This window comes from Panthera leo, chromosome A3 (genome assembly GCF_018350215.1).
Source record: "Panthera leo isolate Ple1 chromosome A3, P.leo_Ple1_pat1.1, whole genome shotgun sequence".
Taxonomy (NCBI): domain Eukaryota; kingdom Metazoa; phylum Chordata; class Mammalia; order Carnivora; family Felidae; genus Panthera; species Panthera leo.
In genome coordinates this window covers 61,861,055-61,886,823 of record NC_056681.1, presented here as the reverse complement: position 1 = coordinate 61,886,823, position 25,769 = coordinate 61,861,055, and the positions used below count along the sequence as shown (strand labels likewise).

Genomic DNA, 25,769 nt, shown 5'->3' with positions numbered 1-25,769 from the left:
AGGGAGAGGAAGGGAATCTTAAGCAGACTCCACACTCAGTGTGGAACCTGAAGTGGGGCTCAATCTCACGACCGTGAGATCATGACCTGAGCAGAAATCAAGAGTTGGAGGCTTAAATGACTGAGCTACCCAGGCGCCCCTAATCTTGGATTATTTTAAACATTTTGTCTTTTCTACAATGGAATGACAGTCTCTTGTTCCATATTACACAAAAAGTCAGGTTCATCTAGATAAGGTTTACCAATTTGTAAAGAACTATTCGCTGTCTTTTATAACACTTAACCCATTTTAAAGGTTTTGATTAATGGTTTACACTATGGTTTATTTCACACATCATTTGAGAATTTCTTTATAATGAGACATGAAGTTTTCTTGTTGAGGTTAATGTTTTCTGGTGCCTCTAAGGGCTAAACACCAAGTCATATTTCCCTTCTGAGAGCTCAACACTGCAGATGCTACAAACTCTTGTCACAAGTGGGAAGGATGTAGAAGCAAAAGACTGGTCCAAAATAATTTCATGGCTTACAGTCCAGCCACCATGAGGTCTACAATCTTTCTGTGGCTTAAGAGTCCAACTGTGAGGAAAAAAAAAACCAAAGGCAGAACCAGGGCTTAGGTCCTGAGGCAGGGGCAGAGGGGTATCTGCAGGAGGCTTATAACAACACATTTAGGGTTAGGAAGTAGGAAGCTGATCGCCCTCAGAAGCTCTTCAAACTGAGTGGAATTCCTCTTGCTCCTGAGACTTTCTCGGGAGCTAGACCCCTTAACCAACAGGCTCATCAAGTGCAGGTGGGGGTCACAGGACCATGAAACAGTTAGGGAAATAGGTACAGAGCCAGCTGGGGTCTCAAATTTTGTGTGTGATGCTGCAGGGAGCTGTACAAAGACAACATGGAAGATAAAATTCCTTTTTCTCAAGCTTTATATAGATATGTAAATAGAATAACAGTACACGGAAACAAAAATGTCCTTATATCCTGAAAGTTTACCACTACACTCTTTCACAATTCAAATGTCCTGCAGGGTGACTGGCAACCAGTCATTCACTCCCTATGAATTCGATCTTCCCGTTTTCCCTCCAATGACCTCAGTGTAATCAATCTCAGTTAAGATAAAGAAGACACGGTATAAGACAGACGGGTAATCTGGGGGATCCTTCAAGAAGACGACTGAAGATGGCCTTCTGTAGGAGAGGACTCCGGGGTAAGGAAACAAGCTTGGAGGCATAAGGAGCCTGGCAGGGGGTAGTGGATCAGAATGCTTGATTTGCAATGCTGCTGAGGCTGGTCTTGCCCTTTCTTCCAGGGATCAAAGAGGAAATGACACACCCTACAGAAATGAATCTTTGCTCAGGGGAGAAGGGTCATCTACTCGTGCTGTTCAAAGAAGTTAGTAGTAACAAGAACAGAGGGAACATCTCAGGAAGGGTATCAGTAGGCCACTCTAGTTATGCAGGCTTGGACAGAGTAGGCTTCCTGCAGCTCTGGGCAGTCCACACCACAGGAAGCAGAAGGAGTCCTCCTAGGACAGAACTGCTTACAGACTTCATATTAAAACAGCTTCCCCTGCCCCTCCCTCTCCCTCTCTTCTCTTCCCTTGGAGTTGTGAACAGAATCCATGATAAAATGGGAGACTGAAAAGAGAAGTCACACTAAACCATGAAAAACTCTGGTCAAGTACTAATGCATGCTTACTTGTAAATAAATAAGCAGCACAATTAGTTTTCTGCTACACAACAAATTACCACAAACTTAGAGGCTTAAAATGACACCCATTTATTATCTTATAGGTCTGTAAATCAGAAGTCCAGGCCCAGCATGACTGCTTGATCTGCTCAGGGTCTCACTCACACATCTTCCAGGCTCATTCAGGTTATTGGCGATATTTAGGTTGCTCCCAGTCTCTTGCCATATGGCCCTCTCCATTTCCAAAACCGGCACAACAAACTCCCTTACATCAACACCTCCCTTGAAATCACTGCCATTTCTGTCTATGACTCTTACAGCCAAATGTGGAGGGCTCATGACATCATCTCAGCCTCACAGATTATTTCCCTGTTTTAAAGGCCAACTGATTTGGGATCTTAATTACATTTCCAAAATCCTTCACAGCAACATCTAGATTCATGTTTGACTGGGAGAAGGTGTGTGTGTGCACCCTGGAGGCCAGGAATTTGGGAGGCCATCTTAGAATTCTGCCCGTCATAAACAGCATGCGAGACACTTGGCTAGACAGGTGAGATTTAAATTTTTTTTTTTTAACGTTTATTCATTTTTGAGAGACAGAGAGAGACAGAGCATGAGCGGGGGAGGGGCAGAAAGAGAAAGAGAGACAGAATCCGAAGCAGGCTTTAGGCTGAGCTGTCAGCACAGAGCCCGACATGAGGCTCAAATTCACGAGCCATGAGATCATGACCTGACCCAAAGTCAGATGTTTAACCGACTGAACCACCTGGGCGCTCCTAGACAGTAAGATTTTAAAATTAAAAAAAGATTTTCAAATGCTTACAGTGCCAGTTCTGTTTGTTTCCATTGTCACCTACTCCAAAGACCAAAGGAGGGCCAAAGAGGACAGTGTGAATTATTTATAGATAAACCAAGTGGAATCAAATACACAGCTGTTCTCTGTGCTGTCTGTGCAGAGCTACTGACTGTCCATATTTTAGAAGAGTCTGAGGCACAAAAGAATTAGGAAGAAGAAGTTATGAACTAGAGACTGGCTTGAAAAGTAAGCTGCAATTTTGTGGTCAATGGCAAGTTTCCCATGCCACAGAAAGACAATGCAATGCCAGGAAACAGCTGAAGAAATGGCTGAGCAAGTGCCCTCAGACAAACCTTATGAATGACAGTGACACAGCACTCTACCAAACACAACTTTTGGCAGGAAACTGGGTCAAATCAATATGCAGTACTCTGTACCACTCAATTACCACAAAATCTGAACATCTTCTTAAGCACATTTTAGATTGAGGGCTGAGGGGGCTGTTGGTGGAATAGTTAGAAACTTGAAAAGCTAAAAGGCACCAAACATCTCTTTAGAAGAGAACCTACCTGATTTTACTGGACTATGAAAAAGTGACTGGAAGAAACACCTTTCAAGAACTGAATTTAACTTGAAAATAAAGACCTCCATTTTAAGCAACAGTTTCCATTTTTCTTCAAGCCATTAGGTCTCCATTTTAAGCTTTAGATTTGAAATCAAGATTTTCTGTACTTAATAATTACATAAACCAAAGAACTCAGCAAACCAAGTTTCCACCCAAAGCATCTTTCTGCACTCTGCAAGAAATGTTTGAAAAAAGTTGTTGTTATGGAAACAGAAAAATATTTAACAGCACTGGCATAAATAACTGAGGGGGGTGCAGAGGGATGCGGGGAGGTGGCCATGCCCAGACTGTTCCAACTAACTGTTAATAGAGAGATGGGGGGAAGGAAGGGGTGAGGGGAAAAGAGGTAGAATTACAGAATCAATTGAAATGTAACAGATGAAAACAAAGAAAGCCTATTTTTGAAGAAAGTTAACATGATTTACTACGAAAGAAGCTCTAGAGGGCAGTAGGAATGAGCAAAGTAGTGAGAGGAGTCAGTTACAGGGGGGTCTAGAAAGCAGCCAGGGTACTAGAGTGGCATCCTTGCTAAGAGGCCTGAAACTCTCCTGGAAGCCCTGGATGACCATCAGATACAACTTGGAATGGTAAATTCTATCCAATTGAAAGTTGTTCCAGATACTGCAAAGGGTGTTTTAAAATCGATTTACCAAAAATGACCACAAGCAATGGAAATAGGTCACAGAAAACATACAAGGCAAAACTTCAGTGTGTGAGTCAAGGTAGTAAGCAATGATAACTACTTACACTTTTTGGAAAAATACTGTAAAGTGTTCTGTTAAGGATATTCTTCTCAAGTCCTTAAATTATTGCTATACATATCAAGACAATGAAACATTTCCAGCATGGGCATTAAGTCAGTACACTGCCGGATCAAGTAGAAAAGGTGTAACAAATATTCATTGTAGTCTGACAAAATCACTTGAGAATGTAAAATTAAGTTAACTGAAATCAAGAAATCAATAGGCAATCTTGCTGGACTTAATTTACTGAAGGGGCACCTGGGTGGCTCAGTCGGTTAAGCATCAGACTTCAGCTCAGGTCATGATCTCATGGTTCGTGGGTTCGAGCCCCATGTCAGGCTCTGTGCTGACAGCTCAGAGCCTGGAGTCTGCCTCAGATTCTGCATCTCCCTCTCTCTCTGCCCCTCCCTGGCTCGTGCTCTGTCTTTGTCTCTCTCTCAAAAATAGACATTAAAAAAATTTTTTTTAAATAAGATAATGTACCATATGTAAGTGTTAAGTGTGGTGCACCTGGGTGGCTCATTGGGTTGAGCGTCCAACTCTTGGTTTTGGCTCAGATTATGATCCCAGGGCCGTGGGATCAAGCCTTGTGTTGGGTTCTGTACTGAGCGTGGAGCCTGCTTTGGATTCTCTCTCTCTCTCTCTCTCTCTCTCTCCTTTGCCCCTCTCTCCCACTCATGTTCTCTTTCTAAAATAAAATTTTTCAGAAGTGTTGAGTGTGTAACATGTACCAGAGACACAAAAATAAATAGGTAAATTATCTTCATAGCCTGGTCTAGCAGGGAAACAGACATCTAAACAGACAATTAGAGCAAAACCCAGCACACTGACATAAGTCAGTAGATGTCATGAGTAATGAAGACTCTAATTTCATTTCTGATGTTTGATTACATCCCACACCTGGGCAAGCAGATAAGAAAGCCAGTTTTCTCTCTCTCTCTCTCTCTCTCTCTCTCTCTCTCGGATCTAGTGAGAAGTTCAAACTTTGCAAGTTTGCCCCAGCCTCCCCAACTCCTTCCTGCCAATAAAAGCCAAGCTAGTCTCCTTTCTCTGCACTCTAAAGGGCATTTTTCAGACTTGCTGGGGAGCCCACCCTGCATGCTTCATTCTGTGAATATAATAAACTTGGTGTGTGTGCATGTGACATTATCAGTCTTGACAGCTGACCCAAACTTTGGGTCGGGATCCACCCCACCTCTGTGAGGTGAACACAACACCATGGAAGCAGACAGAAGGCACTTTCGACCTCTGCTAGGCAGGCTGGGGAAGGCTTGCTGTACAGAGAAGAGGAGTACTCTACAGTACTAAAGGTCATTAGGGATTCAACAGGCCAAGGAGGTTGTAGTGGACTCCAACTGGAGTATCTGCCCATTGTATGATTTCTCTGCACTGGGTGAAACCCTTATAAACATAGGGACAACACCTGGAAGGTATGTTCACTATCAAATACTCTCCTTGTTTGTCTGGTGGGGTTCATACATGATCTAACCATAGGTGATCAGTGTGCTACTCTTGAGATTTTTCAAACTAAGGGAAAAGAAGCTATGAATGTGGTGATAGAGGGAGGCTACAGAATATAGGTCTGAAGAGCAGTCAGTGGATTTGTTTTCATCGTCATAGGAAAAAGATATTGGCAGTGGGAGAGAATAAGCCAATACAGAGTGGGGCAGAGATACAAGACTGAGAGAAGACCTCTGGCGGTGTGATAACATGGATCCTGTTGTCTCTGGGTCATAGCTGTATCTCTGACCTTTCTGCAGATATATTACAGTCCTCAGTATTCCTTCCAATATATGTTCATTTTTGCCTCTGTAGTTTCAGTCAGATTTCTATTACTTAGAACCAAACAACTACAGCACTAACCAAAACAGAGGGATTAAAGGCATCCGGTAACTACTGTTAATTTTCTTACAAGTAATACTACTATAGCTATGTAGCATGTTCTTATATACGGAAATGTGTGCTCAAGAGTATTGGAGTAAAATGGCATTATGTCCACTACTCTCAAATGATTTAAAATGGGCAAAAATATGAAGTAAATATGGCAAAAATATTTATTTTTGAATTTAGGTTAAGGGCACATTTATTACCTGTCCTTTCTCCTTTTTTTTTTTTTTTTTTTTTTATTATATGAAAGTGTCCACAGAATTCTTTTTACAGGGGAGACTCAAAGTATGTACAACATGCCTGAGCTTGGAAAGCCCAGTTACTTCAGGAAATGGTAAGTAGTGCTCCACAGGGGTGGTTTAGGGTGGGGTCGTACAGGAGAAACGTAAAGGACAGATTTTATATTGAGAAATTCAGTATTTATCCTAAAGACATCAGGAACCATCAAAGGATTTTTTGTGGGAAAGCATACAGGAAATGACATGGTTAGATTTGGATAGTAAAAAGATTTCTCTGTTGATAGTATAGATCATAAATTGGAAAAAGGCAGGCATGTGGTAAGAGTCTAGATAAGAAATGATGAGAGGGCCTGAATTAAGAGGAGAAAGGTGAGAAATCAAGATTAGAGAAAAGCAGATATGAACAATTGATAAAATTCTGGTAATGGATTTTGGGGGGGGAGGGAAGGGATGGAGTGCTTTGAGGTAAAGGAAAGAATCCAGAAAGCATCAGGATTTCTGGCTTTGGTGACTAACTGGTACCATTCACAGAGATTGGAAATACAGAAAAGCAGGGCACACTGAGTTTAAGGTGTTGTTGCAAACACAAGGGAAGTGGTAGGGGGAGAGGGGCGAGACACAGATTGGGAAACCATAGGCATATGCCAAGGGCATGGAAGAGATCACCCCGTAAAAAACGTGGAGTTGGCTAAAAGGGGCTGAGGAAAGAGAAGCAGCTATAGTTAGGGGACAGACAGGGAACAGAACCCTGAAAGAGACTACAAAAAAAGAGCTTTAGACACAGGAGAAAAACACAGAGTGAGTTCACAAGGATAGAGGCCGACAAAGATCTGAGAAGGAGGAAGAAGTCAGCGGTGCCACGTACTCTACAAGAGATCAAGAAAGACAAGATTAGTGTTATCCAACAAGAAGACCTAAAGTAGGGCAGTTCCAGGGTCGATTAATTCAACACTATAATCAAGGACGCAAGTTCTTTCCACTTTTCCACTTTCAGACAAATTTTTCTGGCTCTATCCTTAGACTAGCACCCCTAATTGCAACATGGTTCCCACAGTACCCCAGGTATTGCCTGCAGACAATATTCAGCATGGAAGAGAGGTATTTCTTTCTTAAGTCTCTTTTTTAGAGTGGAAAAAAAAAATCTGTTCCCTGAAATCCTTTAGTAACAATCAGTTACTTCCTAACCCACTGAAAATTTACTTTCTGCAGTGAAAACGCACAACTTCATTCTCTTTGTACTAAAACTACTTTCAAGTTTCATAAAAAGAAACTTAGCTCTAAACTGCTGGGCAAATTCTTCCAGTCACATTATCTGCAATCTTGTAGGGTCAAAATTCAAAATTTAGTAACCTCTTTGTTTACATCCATGTGGTGGCTTTGTGGTCTATGAACTGGAGTGGGCTGAACTATAGTCCCCAGAATTCCCTCATACATTTCTGCGTAGGGTGGGTTCCACGTGATGCTCTCTCCTGAGAGCTGGAACATGGAAGGGAGGCAGCCGCCATTTTGTAGCATACATATACCCTCTCCCAGTTATTCACTCAAACACCAATGTAGGCGCTGCTGGGAAGGGACTCTGCAGAGATAATTCAAGTCCCTAAGCAGCTGACTTCAAATTAATTAAAAGAGAGATTATGTAGACCTCTTTTAACTAGTTGGAAGCCCTTTCAAAGAGAAGTTAGGCCTTACCTAAGAGACTCCAAGTAACAGATGGATCTGCAATTGTTCTGCTTCCTCAGCATCTTCCCTGAGAACCTGCCTGTGGATATCAAGCTTTAAGTTCCTGCCCCTGGGGTTCCAGACTACTCATGATCTTCCATTCCTGACTGCTTGCCCCTGTACACTTTGGGCTTAACCAGTTACCACACTGTATAAACCAATTCCTCATAAAAACTCCACACATATATGTACTCACACAGTCATATAAAAACTCTGACTGAACCCTAATATACATGTGTTCACATCTGCCCCCAACTCCTACTTCTACAGATCCACTTCTACCTTTGTGAGAAAAAACAAACTCCATTCAGTGCTCTCAGACTGGACAAAGAGAAGTTTAAAATGGTAGAATGGCTTTTTTTTTTTTTTTTTTTCCTTTCCACTATTGTGGGAGTAGCATGTAAATTTGCTGGCTTAGGGAATAGTCTAGTATACCTACTATATTCATTTCCTGTGCTATACCTAGGACCTCATGCTAGGCTTCATATAATTTTCTTCACTGTATTGCCTGAGCCTTGCTTGCACTGGAGTTCACTTGTCCACTCACACACTTTCAATAAACTTCCACACTTTCTCTCAGCTCATGAGATTTCAGTTCCAGGCTCTTAAGGAAATCCCATCTATTTCCTCTCTAGTCACACATTAATTCACTTATTCTTACCAGTTCTCTTTGTGCATGACACCAAATTATTCTCTAGCCTAAATATTAATTGAAAACCTTTATATTCTGCATATCATTTCATCTTACAACTCCATTCTTAGGACTTTCTCCTGAGGATATAGTCATGTTGTATTTAAATCATTAGCTTCAGCACTGGTAAGAATTAAACTTAAAACAATATAAAAAAAATAAATGAATTTAACAGATCTATCCTTACAATTTAATGTCCTTTAATACCATAAAATAAAGTAACAGATAATTCAATGGAATAAAGAAGAAAATACACTGTATTATGTTTAGAAAGCAGGTTATAAAACAGTTTGTGTTCAGAAAATATGGTTATGTTTTTTGTGACTCGATAAATAAATATAGAGGTATGGAAAAAGGACTTGAGCTATAAAAGTTCAATGTTAATGTTTCTGAGGGGCTGAACTGTTGGTAATTTTTTATTTTCTTCTTTCCCTTGGTAAGTATCTTCTAAGTTTACTACAGTGGACGTGCACTGCTAGCATAATAAGCAAAATCCCAGTAAGTTCTGTGGTGGTGATTTAATAATCTGTGGCCTAGAACAGGAATTCCTCACTAGCTCTGAAGGATCTGGTATGGACCTTGAGAGGGATGTCTAGAAAATCCCTGAACCTGTGTGCAAGATGCCATTTGTATACAACTGTGTGTCTTTGTGTGAGTTTGGAGAGAGAAAGGAAGAGGTTCACAGCTTTCATCTAGTCCTCAAAAGATCCCATGGTCAAAAAAAGGTTAAAATCACTAGTCCAGAATCCTGTGTGACATTATCTCAATTTCTCCTATTTCAGGGATGGGGCATTATTTAAAGGATCCAGGGAGAGAGAATTTGGAACAGGAATTCCTAATTTCTATTTAGGCATTTTGTACAGCTGAAAATGTCTTTATCTCAAGTGATGTATACAATTTATAAAACTCTCTAAAAAAACAAATTATATAAAGTGAAAAGGGCTGGATATAACTTTTGACAAGATCTCTCCAGAATAGTTACTGTTAAGCTTTCCAAGTAAGAATACCTGGTGCTTGAGACTAATAGTTTCAGTGTTGTAGGTTGACCTCCTCTCCCTGCCCTCATGCATCACTATAAATACTGCTCATGCCCTAATATCAGAATGTTTCTTCATTAGTCTCTGTTCTGGTCCACTCTAGGATGAGAGAACATACTTAAAGAGAATTTTACTGTAGAGATAAAACTCACTGTTAGAAAATAATGAACTCTTTTATGAAGATCAAAGTATGTGCCATATTTCTTTAAATCTCTTACATCTGACAGAAGGAGACTGTGGGTGACACATTACTATGAATGGATTAAGGCTCTACTTTATGTTCCTTGCAATCTCGACATTGTACCTAAACTGTTTTTATAAGAAATGATAGTGATGTGTTTCCTATCTAAACACTATGGTCCTTTCTTTGTTTAAATGTTTATTATTTATTTTGAAAGAGAGAGAGAGAGAGAGAGAGAGAGAGAGACAGAGAGAGGCAGGCAGAGAGGGAAGGAGTGAGAGAATCCCAAGCAGGCTCTGTGCTGTCAGTGCAGAGCCTGATGTGGGCTCTATCTCACGAACTGTGAGATCTTGACCTAAGCAGAAATCAAGAGTTGGGCGTTGAACCAACTGAGCCACCCAGGCATCCCAGAACATTATGGTCTTTAAATCTAACACCCAGAAGTCAAATTTTTTTTTTTCTAAGTAGGCTCCATACCCAGTGTGGAGCCCAATATGGGGCTTGAACTCATGATCCTGAAATCAAGACCTGAGCTGAGATCAAGAGTCAGATGCTTAAACTGAGCCACCCAGACACCCCAGAAGTCAATTTTGCTTACATAATGACTATTCCAAAATATTGATTCCATCTAGAAATGCCCAAAGAATCACACGAACTTTTCTGTGCACTCCCACCACCCAAATCCATGATCTGTGTCAGAATATAATCTCCTTAGAAGATGGCGGCTGCTATCAGATATCTTACTATTAATGCTAACTACTCTAAAATGGTTCTACACAAATATAATTAGCGTATTTGATTATTCCAGGTTTGAGATTGGAAATAAATTATTCAAACCTAATGTGTTTACTATAATAAAAAATGACTAATTACAGTTTTGACAACACTAAAGAAAATTACAAATTTCATTAACTGAATCAAAAGAGATCTACATACAGTTTCTCTATCACTTACCTTTCAAATTCTTTTTTTCTCCTAGCTTACCAGAGTGTCATTACTCTAGCAGTTATATCACTAAGATATTCTCTTTATCTACTTGCTAAATTAGGTTGGAACCAAATACAGATGAAGACTTGTCTTCTCCTCAGTGTATCTGAGATGTGCAAAACCTGATACGCAGAGGTAGAAGGGAAGCCAGAAATCTGGTTTGAGGAAGCAATTCTGTGGTTGAATTACAACTCTCTGCAGGATTTTCTTTTGTTTGTCCTTTTGGGTTACTGATAATATTTATTTGGTGATATATAGAAGTTTGCACTTTAAAAGCACATGCAAACAAATAAATACTGTATCTTTCTATATCCACATGGAAAACTTAAATAATAAAAGTGGAGATAAAGTGCTAATCAGAAAAGTAACCTAAAAGTTTCATGCAGCTCCTGAATATAAGATCCTTTGAACCAGGGACTCTATAGGTAGTTATCTTTCAAACTTCAGAAGTTAATACTCATAATAGATACTTGCTTCCCATTTTCAAACCATATTCAACAACACGGTTTCCTTGACGACTTGAGAATGTAACTTTCTCATAGAGACAACATGGGTGAAAAGCAAGACAAATGCATGCATAAAATACAAATAATAGTTTAATGAGAAACTATGGTCTGAAAATTTTAAACTTACTGTTCATGGAAATCCAGCATTGGTGGCTCAAATCGTATAGGTCTGCAATTACCCCGGTACAGAGATATACTGTAAGTAAAAAGAAAACAGCGTAAGAAATAATTCTTTAAAATATATATCCCCAAACTGAAGTCAGACACTTGAATTCTGTCACAAGAAAGAATACCTTCTAAGTAAGAATACTCGGTGTTTGAGCCTAACAATTTTGGTGTTGTATGCCGACCTCCTCTCCCTGCCCTCAGGTGTCGCCATGAATACTGCTTGTGCCCTAATAATCTCAGAATGGTTCATTAGTCTCCATTCTGGTCCACTCTAGGATGAGAGAACATACTCAAAGACAATTTTACTGTAGAGAGAAAACTCACTGTTAGTTAGAAAATAATGAACTCTTTTATGAAGATCAAAATACATGCCATGTTTCCTTAAATCTCTTATATTTGATGGAAGGAGACTGTCATCTTTAGGAAAAATGGAGTCTAATGTCCTATCAGGATTGTGCATTACTTTTCTTATTAGATGAAATCAAGAAATGTACATTTTAAAAAATGAAGAAAAGGGAGTATTTTTCCTATTCAAAGGTATGTGAAAGCAGAAAATGCTCAAGTAGATTCAATGTTGAAATTTATTTGGTTGATATAGTTGACACCAACATATCTAAATATGTTCACTTGTATTTTTTGATACATGCACAATGAACAATAAATAGTCAACACAACTACACATCCTTGGCAGACAATACAGTATACAGACAAAAACCACAATCACATTGTAACAAGAGTGTCAAAGGAACTAAACAAAAATGAATTTGGGGACAAAGTTTTAGGAACTGAAATAGCTTTTTCATTTGAGAGTTTGGAACACATTGATCTATAACATCTTAGCCTAAATATATGAATATCATTTCTAACTATCCCACTTGATACTAGAACTTGTCACCAAAACAGATTTCTGAACAGCAAACCTCCTAAACATCACCATGACACGCCCTAACAATGATGCAATATAGAAATGACCAGGAGGATGTGGGGATGTCCACATGCCTCTAGTCATCTGTTTAAGCACAGAGAAAGTAAAAAATTCAGGAAGCCACTAACATTTCTAAATAGTGAATGCTTATCTTTCTGTTGTATTTTAAGAAATGATGTTAGAGCAAAACCATTTTGTAAGACTTTATTTCCATTACCATAATTCACAAGAACACAAGCATCAAATGATACATTAGAAATATATTAGAAATAGACAAGGACATTGAGAATATGTTGCAAATTTAGCTTTAACTCAACTCTGCAAAGATTACATAGTCTGAGTAGTAGAATCAATGTGCTAAAAGTAATGTCTAAGAGTTTTTAGCTTGATAATCCCTCTACATATGCTGAACAGAAAAGATGAAAAACACAAATAAGGAGGAAAACAGCAAATTTAAGATTCTACTTTACAAAAAATCTAAGATCCTACTTTGCAAAAATCTAAAGACACTGGAACAAAGAAGGCACAAGTGCCCCCAAGACAGGAGCCACTTGCAGTGAGAGGTAAAGAATCTACTCTCTTTTGATTTCTGCTCTCCTTAGGCATGATATAACAAGGATACTCTCTGGCACCTTTAAATCAAGGGATGCCGACTAGCTCATCAGTTTCAAGGGTGTGAAACTCAAACATACAAAATCTTAATCCAATCAAGGGGGAAAAGTATAATGCATGAAGCATATGTATATGTCATTAATTTATATATATAAACATTGACTGTATTAGATGCTAGAAATATAAAGAAGATTAAAATACAGTTGTTTTTTTTTTTCTCTCTCACAGAAATGAGAATCTATTCCCCAAGTTGCAAATGGAAGCATCTAAAGTGGTCAGGTAAGATCAAAAACAAAAACAAAAAACATGCACACCCCCACTGACTCAACACAAAGGTAGTGAATGCTTGGGGCTGTCTAGTGGCCAGTGCTATGGGAACAAGGCAAAGAGCCTGCTCTCATTGCACTAACATCCCAGTAGGGGAGACAAAAGTAGAACCTACAAGGTAATGATGGGACATACAAAGAGGCAGACCAAACACGGTAGGAACAGAGAAGCCTTCTGTGAGGAGGGGTGCTGCAGCCAAGACCTGAGTGGTGGAGATCCGGGGGAAGAAAGGAGACATACCTTGGCATGTTGAAGAACAGAGGGCCGAAGTGGCCAGAGTGACGGGAAGGAGGGGGTGGAAGTAGGAGCTGAGATCAGAGAAGTACAAAGGCCACGTCTCCTTTCAGGAGCCTGCATTTTATTCTAAGTGTAACAAAAAGCCTCTGTAGTGTTTTCAGCAAGGGAGTGACGTGATCTGACACATCTGACAAGGTTAATTCTAGATGCTGTATGCTGTAGGAGCCCCAGAGTGACAGCAAGGGAGTCTCGCAGTAGTCCAGACAAGAGGGGATGATGGTAGCAGTGGTCTGTGGGAGTGCGAGGCAGTGTGGCGAGAAGTGGCTCTTTTCTGAATGTATTTGGAAGGTAAAGGCAATAGGTCATGCTGATGGATTGGTTTTGGAACATGAGAGAAAGGAGAGAAATCAAGAATGACTTAATTCTAAAATTTTGGCCTGAGAAACCAGATATGTAGTCATGACATAGGAGGTGTGGGTAAGAAGTGAGGAAGGATAGACAGTTTAGATGTTCAAGAGTACTTATGGCTTTAGACATTTAAATTTGAGATGTCTTATCTAAATGAGATGTTAAGTAGGCTGCTGGATATATATGGTTATTACTTTCCATAAAAAAGTTACTGACTTAAAAAAAAAGTTAATGACTTTTTTTTACATTTTTATTTTTTAAAGTTACTGATTTTTGTGTACTGATCTCATACCCAAGTCACTTTGGCAAGTTGATTCTAATAGTTTGTCTATAGATTCCCTTAGATTTTCCTGTCACTACCTGTGCTGCCAAAATGATCACTATCTTTGATTACCTCTGTAGACAAATCATCTGCAAGCAATGGCAATTCTATTTCTTCCTTTTAAATCCTTAGAACTTGTTTCCATTTTTTAAAAATTTATTAAAAATTTTTTTTTAATGTTTTATTGTTTGAGAGACAGAGAGAGACAGGGCGCAAGTGAGGGAGGGACTGAGAAAGAGGAAGACCCAGAATCCGAAGCAGGCTCTAGGCTCTGAGCTGTCAGCACAGAGCCTGACGCAAGGCTTGAACCCACAAATGTGAGATCATGACCTGAGCCGAAGTCAGATGTTTATCTGACTGAGCCAGCCGGGTGCCCCTTGTTTTCATTTTTTATGCTTTGAGTGGGCTAAGACCTCCCAAAAAGTGCTCCACAGAAGTGGTGTCTGACATTTGTTATTTACAGATTTCTCACAAAATATGAGAGGGGAAAAATACATAAAGATGATTCCCTCATAAACAAACATGTATTTTCAAAACAACGGCAGATTTATGTCTCAGAAACAGTTTAATATTTGAGTGGGTACAACACAAGTTGTCACAGGTATAATCTTATTTAAAAAAAAACCCAAAATTCAATGACATAGCTGTCATGTATCCACAGCTGACGGAAATGTTTGCTACTATGCTTATTTCAAAAAATTTCTTTTAGGGGCGCCTGGGTGGCTCAGTCGGTTGAGTGTCTGACTTCGGCTCAGGTCATGATCTCGCAGTCTGTGAGTCTGAGCCCCGCGTCGGGCTCTGTGCTGACAGCTCAGAGCCTGGAGCCTGCTTCAGATTCTGTGTCTCCTCTCTCTCTGCCCCTCCCCTGCTCATGCTCTGTCTCTATCTGTCAAAAAAATAAAAAAATAATAAAAAATTTTTTAATGTTTATTTATTTTTGAGACAGGGAGACAGAGCGCGAGTGGGGGAGGGGCAGAGAGAGAGGGAGATACAGAATCTGAAACAGGCTCCAGGCTCTGAGCTGTCAGCACAGAGCGCAATGCGGGGCTCGAACCCACAAACCATGAGATCATGACCTGAGCCGGAGTTGGACGCTTAACCAAGCCACCCAGGCGCCCCACTACTACGCTTTTTTTAAAAGGGCATGACATTGTTTAGCGTTTTATTAACAGAAAGCAAATGTTTGCAAGTCTTTAATGTTGAAAAATAAATTGGGGCAAAGGCAATGTAAAAAATGGTATTCTTTGCCAATTTCAAAGAAGCAGACTGAGACATAATAGCATATTGGATGATTTTATGCTTCCTACAGTGATTGTATTTGTTCTCAAAGTCTCAAATATTTTTATTCCTTTTATTATTTATGTGGGGATAAGGAGATGCATAAGGACTATTTTCTGACTTCAAGCAAGGGAACAACTGAGAAGATACAAAAAAGTCTTTCTTGTGAGACATGGTCTATGTTGCTTGGTGGACTGTGAGGTCCAAGTTAAGCAGGTAGCTCCCAAATGAAGCAAATAAAGCCTTCTTGGAGCTTTGGGAATTTGTTTAAACCAGGAAATTTAAAATGTTTTCCTAAAGGCAATTAGTACCTAAACAAAAGGTACTCTTTGGCCCAGTACTTCTTAAAGAATGCTCTGTGGTCTACCTGTATCTTTCTTAATCATCTAGAACGCTTGTAGAAATGCAGATTCCAGAGCCCCACCTCCAGAATGTGATTCCTTAAGTCTAGAAAAAACCCAGAAACCAGTTATATTCTCACATTTGGTTACTACTCTTTTGCATCTTGATCCACAATAAGTACTGCAAGCAGAAATAAGAGGGGAAAAGTACCTTAACATATAAAATTTTCAAAGTCATCAACAGTTTAAAATAGTTTCAAATATGATTCTTTTTTTTTTTTTAATTTTTTTTTTAATGTTTATTTATTTTTGAGACAGAGAGAGACAGAGCATGAATGGGGGAGGGGCAGAGAGAGAGGGAGACACAGTATCGGAAGCAGGCTCCAGGCTCTGAGCCATCAGCCCAGAGCCCGACGCGGGGCTCGAACTCACGAACCGTGAGATCGTGACCTGAGCCGAAGTCGGACGCTCAACCGACTGAGCCACCCAGGCGCCCCTCAAATATGATTCTTATTAGAGACAGCTGAAAAACAGTGACTTAAAATAAATCACATAATTATAAATTTTAGCTTAAATTTTCATTTCTTTAAAGACTAATAATGTTGAATATCATTTCATTTATTTATTGTTCAATTAGATATCTTCCTTTGTAAAGTGTCTATTCAAAGTTTTTTAACAGGGGTGTTTGTCTTACTGAGTTATAAGAGGTCTTCACCTATTCTAGATAACATGCCCTTTGTCAAATATGTGTACTGTGAATATCTTTTCCCTGTTCCTCCTTTTCTTATTATAAATGTTGTCTTTTGGGGAGTGATGTCACTGAGACAGTGACTCAAGTTGTTGTTAACTGTAGCACCCTTCACAGGAAGACCAACCTGCAACTATCCATGGACATGGCACTTATTGTGAAAATCCCAGAACACAGCAGTGAGGCTGAAGAACCCTCCTGGACCACAGAGACTGAAAAGGACTACATTAGAAAGGTAAGAGGAATGGCTACACTCTGACCACATCACCTCTCCAAGGCAAGGACAGAACCACACTAAGAGAGTACCCTGGGCCTACAGTTTTTCCAGTGGGAAAGATATAGACCAAGGTGGATGTCCAGCTTCCTCAGTGTTATGGGTTGCTTCCCAGAAGGCCCACTTGGGTCTTGTCACAAGGGGACCACTGGGGGAATCTGCAGGAGTGAACCTGTGGGTCTTGACCACTGGAGATCAGATTGGGATGCAAGGGAGGGAAGGATGTACAGCAACCAGTGCTTGGATCTTGACAGACCACACTCCTCCTAGCAATGACACCCAAGTGGAGATCCTAGGCAGTGGCTATGCCCAACTGCAAAGTCAAGCCACCGGCCCGTCTGGCCAGGGAGCTTGGTGGACAATTCCACATGATTTAGATCCCTACCCAATGAGCCACACCTGCCACAAGCCTGTTCTATAGCCCAACCTGGGCTGGGAAGCAAATTAAAAGATCTGTTTAGGGTTGAATATAACTTCCACCCCACGCAACCAGGAAACCTAACCAGAACATCTGGGAAGCTGCATAGCTTAACCTGCAGCCCTGCTTAAAAGGACAATTGAGCAGAGAACCCAGCCAGTGGCTTAGCTCATGTGCAGAGCTGAAGTGGTGGCCCCATCTGGCCAGAGAGCTTGGTGGGCAGCTTGCTAGATTCAGGTCCCCAGCCATCAAGTCATAATCGCTAGGGAGCCTGTTTTAGGGCCCCATACAGGCAGGGAAACAAATTCATAGTCCTGCCTAACTGCTGAGTATAGCACCCAGTCCTGCCCAACCAAGAAACATGGGCAGAGAATCCAAGCACTGTGGAGGCCATGTTCTAGCTGTGCATGGACAGGGAACTAAGTCAGCAGTCCTATCTAACCATTCCCAGCCAGTGCCCCTGCTGACATCAGAGCTCAGTAAGCATCCTTGGCCAAATAGCGACCTGGATAGTAAATCCCACTTGTTCAAGACACTTTCAGCTGACTCATTAAGAACCCCAAGTTAAGCTGACTAAAGAACTGTCTCTGTAAGAACACACAGGTAACTAAACAGAATTAGAAAAAAAATGCCTGAATGAAATGAGAAGTTCAACAAAGAAACAAACTATAAAAAAACAACAACAACCAAACAGAAATCCTAAAGATAAAGAATATAATAATTGGACTGAAGAATTCAACAGAGAGCTTCAGCAACAGATCTGACCATCAGAAGAAAGAATCAATGAACTGAAAGGTAATTTTGAATTATCCAAGAAGAGGAGCAAAAAGAAAACAGAATGGGGGGGCACCTGGGTGGCTCAGTAAGGTGAGTGTCTGACACTTGGTTTCAGCTCAGGTCATATGATATATGTGTTAATCAACTGTTTATGTTATCAATAAGCCTTCTGGTCAACATTAGGCTATCTGTAGTTACGTTTTTGGAAAGTCAAAAATTATAAGTGGATTCTCAACTGGACAGGGGGTTGGTGCTCCTAATTCCCACATGGTTTTCAGTGTACGGGTTTCAAAGTTTGGTGTTTTTTTGTTTTTTGGGTTTTTTTTTTTTTTTTTTTTTTGTAAATTCATCCTGAAGTATGTAACATGTTTTGAGGCTACTGTAAATGGCATTTTTATATAACATTTTACTTTTTCACTTAGAATATAGAAAAGTACTATATATCCTTCAATCTTGTTAAATTAACTTATTCTCAAAGCTTTTTGGGTATATTCTTTAGGATCTTCTATGCACACAATCATATTATTTGTAGACAAACACATTTCTCCCTTTCCAGATGATGTCTCTTATTTCTATTTTTTGCCTTAATGTACTGACTAGCACATCCAGTACAATACTGGAGAGAAATAAAAGTGGACATCCTTGTCTTGTTCTCAATAGAAAGAAAGCACTGAATCTTTTACCATAAGAAACATGTTAACTGTTGTTTTTCCACAGATGGTCTTTATCAGACCAAGGAAATTCTAGTCTGCTCAGTGTTTTTAATTATGAATAGATGTTGAATTCTGTCATAGGCTTTAATTTCAATTTTAAAAATTTCCCAAATTGTTAGTGATTTCTATTTTAATTCTGCTGTGTTAAAGAACATAATCTGCAATTGCTGGGTGAAGTGTTCAATAAATATCTATGAAGAAAAATACCTACAAGGTTAAGCTGGTTGATAGTGTTGTTCAAGTCTTTTATACCTTTACTGATTTTCTGTTTATTTTATTGACAGCTGAATTTTGAAATCTCCAACTATAATTGTGAATTTGCCTTCATTTCTGTTTTTTTCATTTACTTGGAACAAATATTTGGAACAAAAAACATTTATGTTTTCTTCATGTATTTGGAAACTCTGATATTTAGACTTATACAGACTTGGGATGATACATTATCTCTTCTGTAATAATAAAATGTGTTTCTTTATCTCTAATAATATTTCCTGTACTAAAGTCTAACTTCTCTGATAGTGTTGTTCCCTACTCCATCTTTTTACTTTTTGTGTTTTTATACTTAAAGTTCATTTCTTCAGGGGTGCCTGGGTGGCTCAGTTGGTTAAGCGTCTGACTTCAGCTCAGATCATGATCTGTGGTCTACTGAGTTTGAGCCCTGTTGTCAGGTCCTGTGCTGACAGCTCAGAGCCTGGAGCCTGCTTCAGATTCTGTCTGTCTGTCTGTCTGTCTGTCTGTCTCTCTTTCTCTGTCCCTCCCCCACTCACACTCTGTCTCTCAAAAATGAATAAATGTTAAAAAAAAAAAGTGCTTTTCTTCAAAATCACATCTCCATGACCAACAGGAAGATAATATTTGCAACACAGGATTACTATCCTTAATAAAAAACTGTTTAAATGGAAGAAATAAAGATCAAAGGTCCTATAGAAAAGGAGGTAGAATAAAAATGAACAGACAGTATCAAAAGATAAATATAAGCATAGTATAAAAGACATATACAACCTCACTCATAACTAGAGAAAGACAAGCTAAAACTACATGACAACAGAATTTCTCACCTATCAGATTGACAAAAATTAAAAAGTATTTCCCTTTTCTGTAGGAAAAGCCATAGGAATATAGGGACTCTAATTTACTGATGAGGGGTACGCCAACTGGCACAGCTCTTTTGAAAGAGAATTTGACAACACTAACAAACCTATATATGACTCACCAATCCCATGTCTAGGAATTTACCCTAACCATGCTCCTTCAACAATACAAATTACATATGCACTTATCTTTTCACTCAGAAATCCTAACAGTAGGAATCTATTCTGCAGATAACTTTCAAAAATGTGAAAATCCATATACACAAGGCTATTCTTTGAAGCACTGTTTGCAACTGCAAAATACTAGAAGCAAATTGCTCGTATATAATCCACATTCACATAATATAGTATGTTGCAGTCTATAAAAATAATGAGAAAGGTCTCTAAAGGATAGATTTTTAAGTAAATAAAACAAAACATTAAAAAATCTATACCATGCTTCCTTTTGTGGAGAAAGAAATATAGTAAAAACATTCACATTTGACATTTTTGTATCATTCTGACTTTTTGAATCCTATTGTTTCACATATTTAAAATGAGTGGACTTGTAAAATGGAGGTAAAAAAATCTCAAATGGAATATAGACAGAAACCAAAGAACCAAACTTTCTTTTGAATGAACAGACCTACAATGCAGATGATGATGGAAGAGGGCAGTGGAGAGGATGGAGAGAAAGGTAAAGAACATAACACACGTAAATTCTGAATATAGTATTTTTGACCATATACATTCAAACTAAAAATAAATTCTAAACACTGTACTTCAACTAGTAGGTTTGTTTTTCATGGTGGTATGAGTTAACCAATTTGAAATGAATTTGTTTGTATTCTAGGATTGAGAAATCAGGTATAAATTCTGTGGATAACTGGAGCCAGGTTTCTCATAGCTGGAGAAGACACAAAAAAATATACAGAAAATATGCAGAAAAAAGGGACAGAAGGAACACTGTGGTGGTGTATTAAAAATGGAGTTATTGGTAACAACTCATGGTTTTGAATATACATAGATATAGAAAGAGATGTGTGTGTTTGTGCACACACACATACAGAAACATTCCTAACTCTCACTAACAAGACCCAGAGACAACGACACCCCAGCAGCAATGAGTACACATAGCACACAGATCTTAGTTTGTAAATATCCTCCACTAAAATGAAGCAGAAGTCTCTGAATAAATAGGATATTCCAGGGCTTGGGCAGGAAAATTATGAGGTAAGCCTAGAACATCTTGATGTTTCAGAAAGTAAGGAAGTGTTCAATGAAAGGGGACATGTGAAAAGCATACAGAACAGACCCAAACATATATGGTCCATTGATTTTTAGTGACTGTGCTAAGGTAATTCAATGAGGAAAAGATAGTCTTTGCAAAAAATGGTGGTGAAATAACTGGATATCTACACCTGCAAAAATGAAGTTTGACCTTTACATCTTCCTTGCACTAGAATGTCAACTAATAAACACAGAAAGAATGATAAAATTAAAAAAAACATCACCAGAGCAGTAATTTCCAGGCAAGAATCACCAGTGAATGCTGTAACTAGTAAGAGTTTGATGCCAAACAGCATAGTTACATGGTCTCAAGGTACTTTTTGGAGAGGTATTTATAAATTACAAAAGAAAAATCGAACAAAGAGACATCATGTACCTGCTGATAATCAGACGGACTGGGCAGGACACAAATTTAAGTGATATTCCTGCCAAAAACACATAATCTGAAATGAAACATGAGAAAACCCAAACTAGGATGGTGGCCACTACTTATAAAATGGCCACTACTTAAAAAAAAAATGTCAAGGACATAAAGAGACAAATCAATTGTTGCACATTAAAGTTGAGACTAAATAGACATGAAAATTAAATATGACCGATACGGACTTGAGGCTTGGATCAAAATTTATCTTCTTTTTAAAATAAAAATTGTCCCAATAATGGGACAACTGACAAAGTCTACAGATTAAAAAATATTATGTGTGTTAGTGTTAATATACTGATTTTGATATGTATACTTTGGTTTTATAAGATAATATCCCTCTTTATAAGAACTATACACTGACGTTTTTAGGAGTAAAGGAGCAACATCTATATCTGATTCTCAGAAAATTAAAAAAAAATGCTTACATATACATTACATGTATACATAGGACAAACAGGGGAAGGGAAGGAAGAAAAAGGAAGGAGAGAAGAGGTAGAGGGGCAGATTGTGAATGATAAGGCATATGTAAAATATTAAATAAAGTGGGAATCTAGGTCAAGGGTATATAGGAATCCTTTGTACTATTTTTGCATCTTTTCCCTAAACTAAAATTACTGCTGGGGTACCTGGGGTGGCTCAGTCAGTTAAGCATTTGACTCTTGATTTTGGCTCAGGTCATGATCTCACAGTTCGTGGAATGGAGCCCCACACTGGACTCTGTGCTGACAGCATGGAGCTTGCTTGGGATTTTCTCTTTCCCTTTCTCTCTGCCCCTCCCCACCTCAAAATAAATAAACTAAAAAATGTTTAAAAAATAACTAAAATCACTGCAAAACAAAAGGTAAAAAATTAAATATAATTTGAAAAATAAAGTAAATTTCTTATAGATGGCATATACTTGGATCTTTATTTTTTAATAGAGTCTGAAAACTGGTATTGAAACCATTCACATTTATTATAATTTTTGATATACTTGATTTAAGGCTACCATCTTGCTATTTGCTTTCACTTTTTTCCATCTGCTTTTTATTCTTTTTGTCTTCTTCATCTGCCTTCTTTTAGATCAAGTATTCTTTTAGTATTCCACTCTGTCTCCATGACTGCTTTATTAGCTAGATCTCTTTGGGTTGTTTTTCTTTTCAAATGATTTTAATATATCTTCTAGTATTTGTTTCATCTTATCACAGTCTAACTCCAAATAATATTATACTACTTTACATATGTAAGAGCTTTACAACTCAATTACCCCTCCCTTGCCCTTTGTACTGTCATCATACGTGTAACGTATACAAGCTATCAATCCCATAAAACACTGTAATTACTTTTGTTTTTAAAAGTCAGTTATCTCAAAACAATCTTTAATGAGAAAAAAATGTCTTTTATATTTATCCACATATTTTCACCTTTTTGGTGATCTTCATTATTGTGCTTAGAGCTGTGTTTTCACCTGTAATGGTTACTACCTTCAGAATGTAAAGAACTTCCCTAACACTTCTTATAGTGACAGTCTGCTGGCTGCACATGTTCTCAGCTTTTGTTTGGAAATGTATTTGTGGAGGATAATTCTGCTGGATATAATATCTTGGGGGTTGACAATTTTTTCTTTTGATATTTTTAAGATGCCATTTTGTTGATTTTGGGTTCGTACTGTCTTTGATGACAAGGCACCAGTCATTCTTCTCTTTAGTATCCCTACATGTAATTTATTTATTCCTGGCTGCCTTTCAATTTATCATTGGCTTTCAGCAATATGAATACTATACGACTTGGTGTGGTTTTCTTTGTTACTTTTGCATTGGGTTTACTGAAGTTCTTCAACAGCCTTCCCCGCCCCCCCCCCCCCCCCCATTCCTTGGAACTCAACTATATGTGTGTTAAATTGCTTGCCATGGTATCACAGGTCACCAGGGGGTTGTTTATTCTTTTTCCAGTAATTTTTTCTTCCTGTGCTTCAGTTTGGGTTGTTTCCATCACTATGTCTTCAATTTCACTTTTTCTTTTTTTAATGTCATCTATGTTGCTGTAAGTGAAATTTTCTACTTCAGAAACTGTATTTTTCAGCTCCAGAGGTTCCATTTATTTTTTCATAATGTCCATTTTTCCTTATTCTCATGTTTTCCTTTAAATCACTGAACACATATAATAGATGTACTAAATTCCCTGTATGCTACTTCCATCATCTCTGTCATTTCTAGGTCTGTTTCTATTTTTTCTTTCTTGATTATGGGTCATTTTATTGGTTTTCTACATCTTCAATAATCTTTAATAACGTACTGGATTCTATTACATTATTACTATTTTAAGTTACTTTCATTTCCATATGAATTTCAGAATTGGTTAGATTATAGGCAATCTCTACTGTGGGGATTTTGATCGGGATTGCATTGAAATATATAGATCAATTTGGGGAGAAATGACACCTTAATATTGAGTTTTCTTATCCATGAAGACAGTATTCTCTCTCCACTTATTTGTAGGTTTTCTTTAATTACCCTCAGTTAAGGTCAGAGTACAGGTCTTGCACATCTTTGGTCAGACTGATCCCTAGGCTCACTGGCTGCTAAATCTACCCAGAATAGTCCTTTGCCTAGGAAGCTGGGGCACAGGAGGCCTGTCACTCAGCTGCTGAGCACACTGAAAATGCTCTCCCAGGACACAGGGCTGTGTAGGAAAAAGGGACTGCTCTTTTCACCAGCTGCCCATTCTGATCATCCTTATTTGTGGGAATGGGGTAGAGGAGAGACAAACTTCACCTGATTACCACCAGCCACCCAAAATAAGCCTCTATAGCATGAAGCTTATGGAAAATGAGATCTGCCAGTGCTCGCTGGCGGCCAAATCCAACCGGAATAGCTGTTCCATCCCAGTGAGGTGGGAGAGATGGGGAACATCCATATGTCTGCTGAGCCCACTGAAATAGTTCTTAGCAAGGCAGAGCTGCAGGGTGATGGGTGCAGTCTTAGCTTAAATACTATGGCTTCCCACTGCTCTTACCAAGTTTATATAGATTTTGTTGAATAAATATTTCTCAATTCATTGTAAGTCCCTTGATCAATCTCCAGATATTCTGTTTTTGCTGATTTTAATCATCTTAAGAAATGCTTCTTATGGGGAGAAGTCCCCAAGCTGCTCACACCACCATTCCAGAAATCTCAATTCTGTCACACTTGTATTTAAGGTGAGAGTAATATGATACTTTTAAAAAATAAGTGAAGTAAATTGGCCTACTCAAAGGAGCTTACCAACATCTGCTGCTGTGGTTTAATGCAAAGCGAACCATACCTTTACTTAAGCTCACTTCTGATACGCTGACTTCCTATTATCAATTTACTACATTCTTTAAGATTTATGCAAAGTAGTACTTTTTTTTTTTTTTTTTTTTTTTGCATATATGTCACTTCATGTGCAGCTAAAAGCTCCAGAGTTAGAAAATAAAAGTACAAACCCAAATGAAATCTTAAAAAACAGCTTAAGGACATTCCCTTTAGCTTTTTCAAAAAATTAAAAAACTTAAAACTGCAAGTGTTAGCAGACTTTATCTGCCATTGAGATATTACCAAGTTTGGGATCTAACTACAATTTTCTAGAGCTTATGGTTAACTGTAGGCAACCAAAACAGTTGTACCCAGCAATAAGCAAATTATACAGTCATTAAAGAATCCCAACAACCCTTAATTTGGAAAATATTTCCCAGCCCAATATTTTGGCTTAATTCCCAGAGATACCAGAAAACATAAAGATTAGAAGACTCTGGTTCTTCTTATGAACATTAAGTGCGCACGCGCACGCGCGCGCGCGCGCACACACACACACACACACACACATATATCCTTCTTACTAAGTTGTATATACTAACATTTGTCAGCTCTGATAACAACAATATTAATACTAGTGTTGCCCCAATGCAAGACTTCTGTACTAACTGTTCCTCTGTCTGAAATGCTCTTCCCTAAGACTTTCACCAGGTAAGCTTAAACATCATTTCAGAGAAACCTTCCTCAACATCCAAAGTTAAGAAGCAATGGAGTCCTGCCTATTCCAAATAAACTCTAGGTGAGTTTATTTATTTAGTGACTTACTGTCTGTTTCCCCATTGGAACACATGCTCTATACCAGCGCAGGAGTCTTGGACTATCTTGCCCATCTAGCACTGTAGCAGATTTAAAATACGTGCAAAGATTCTCTGATAACTCCCCTGGCCTTGGAGGTAACCTCTTATGAATGGAATATGGCAGAAGTGATAGTGTGACTCCAAGACTCAATTACAAAAGACACTGTGGCTTCCTCCTTGTTTCTCTTGCATCACCTGTTCTGGGGTCACCAGCTGTCATGATGCAGCAA

At 38.7% G+C, this 25,769-nt stretch overlaps 1 protein-coding gene and 1 long non-coding RNA gene across 3 annotated transcripts in view; one reads left to right on the top strand and one right to left on the bottom strand.

The window, feature by feature from the left end:
* The window catches only part of TMEM131 (transmembrane protein 131), a 237,656-nt gene that overhangs the window by 114,648 nt on the left and 97,239 nt on the right, over window positions 1-25,769 (bottom strand). The window contains exon 4 of the mRNA XM_042932060.1: window positions 11,224-11,292. Within this exon, the coding sequence (XP_042787994.1) occupies window positions 11,224-11,292 (69 nt within the window). The remainder of the gene's footprint in view (window positions 1-11,223; window positions 11,293-25,769) is intronic.
* On the top strand, window positions 5,960-18,663 carry LOC122215967. 2 transcript variants are annotated; one of them, XR_006200630.1, is made up of 4 exons: window positions 5,960-6,070; window positions 13,030-13,080; window positions 16,580-16,697; window positions 17,749-18,663. It is a non-coding gene; the product is annotated as an uncharacterized LOC122215967 (long non-coding RNA). The 2 variants fall into 2 exon arrangements; XR_006200629.1 differs by lacking the exon at window positions 5,960-6,070 and adding an exon at window positions 10,690-11,294.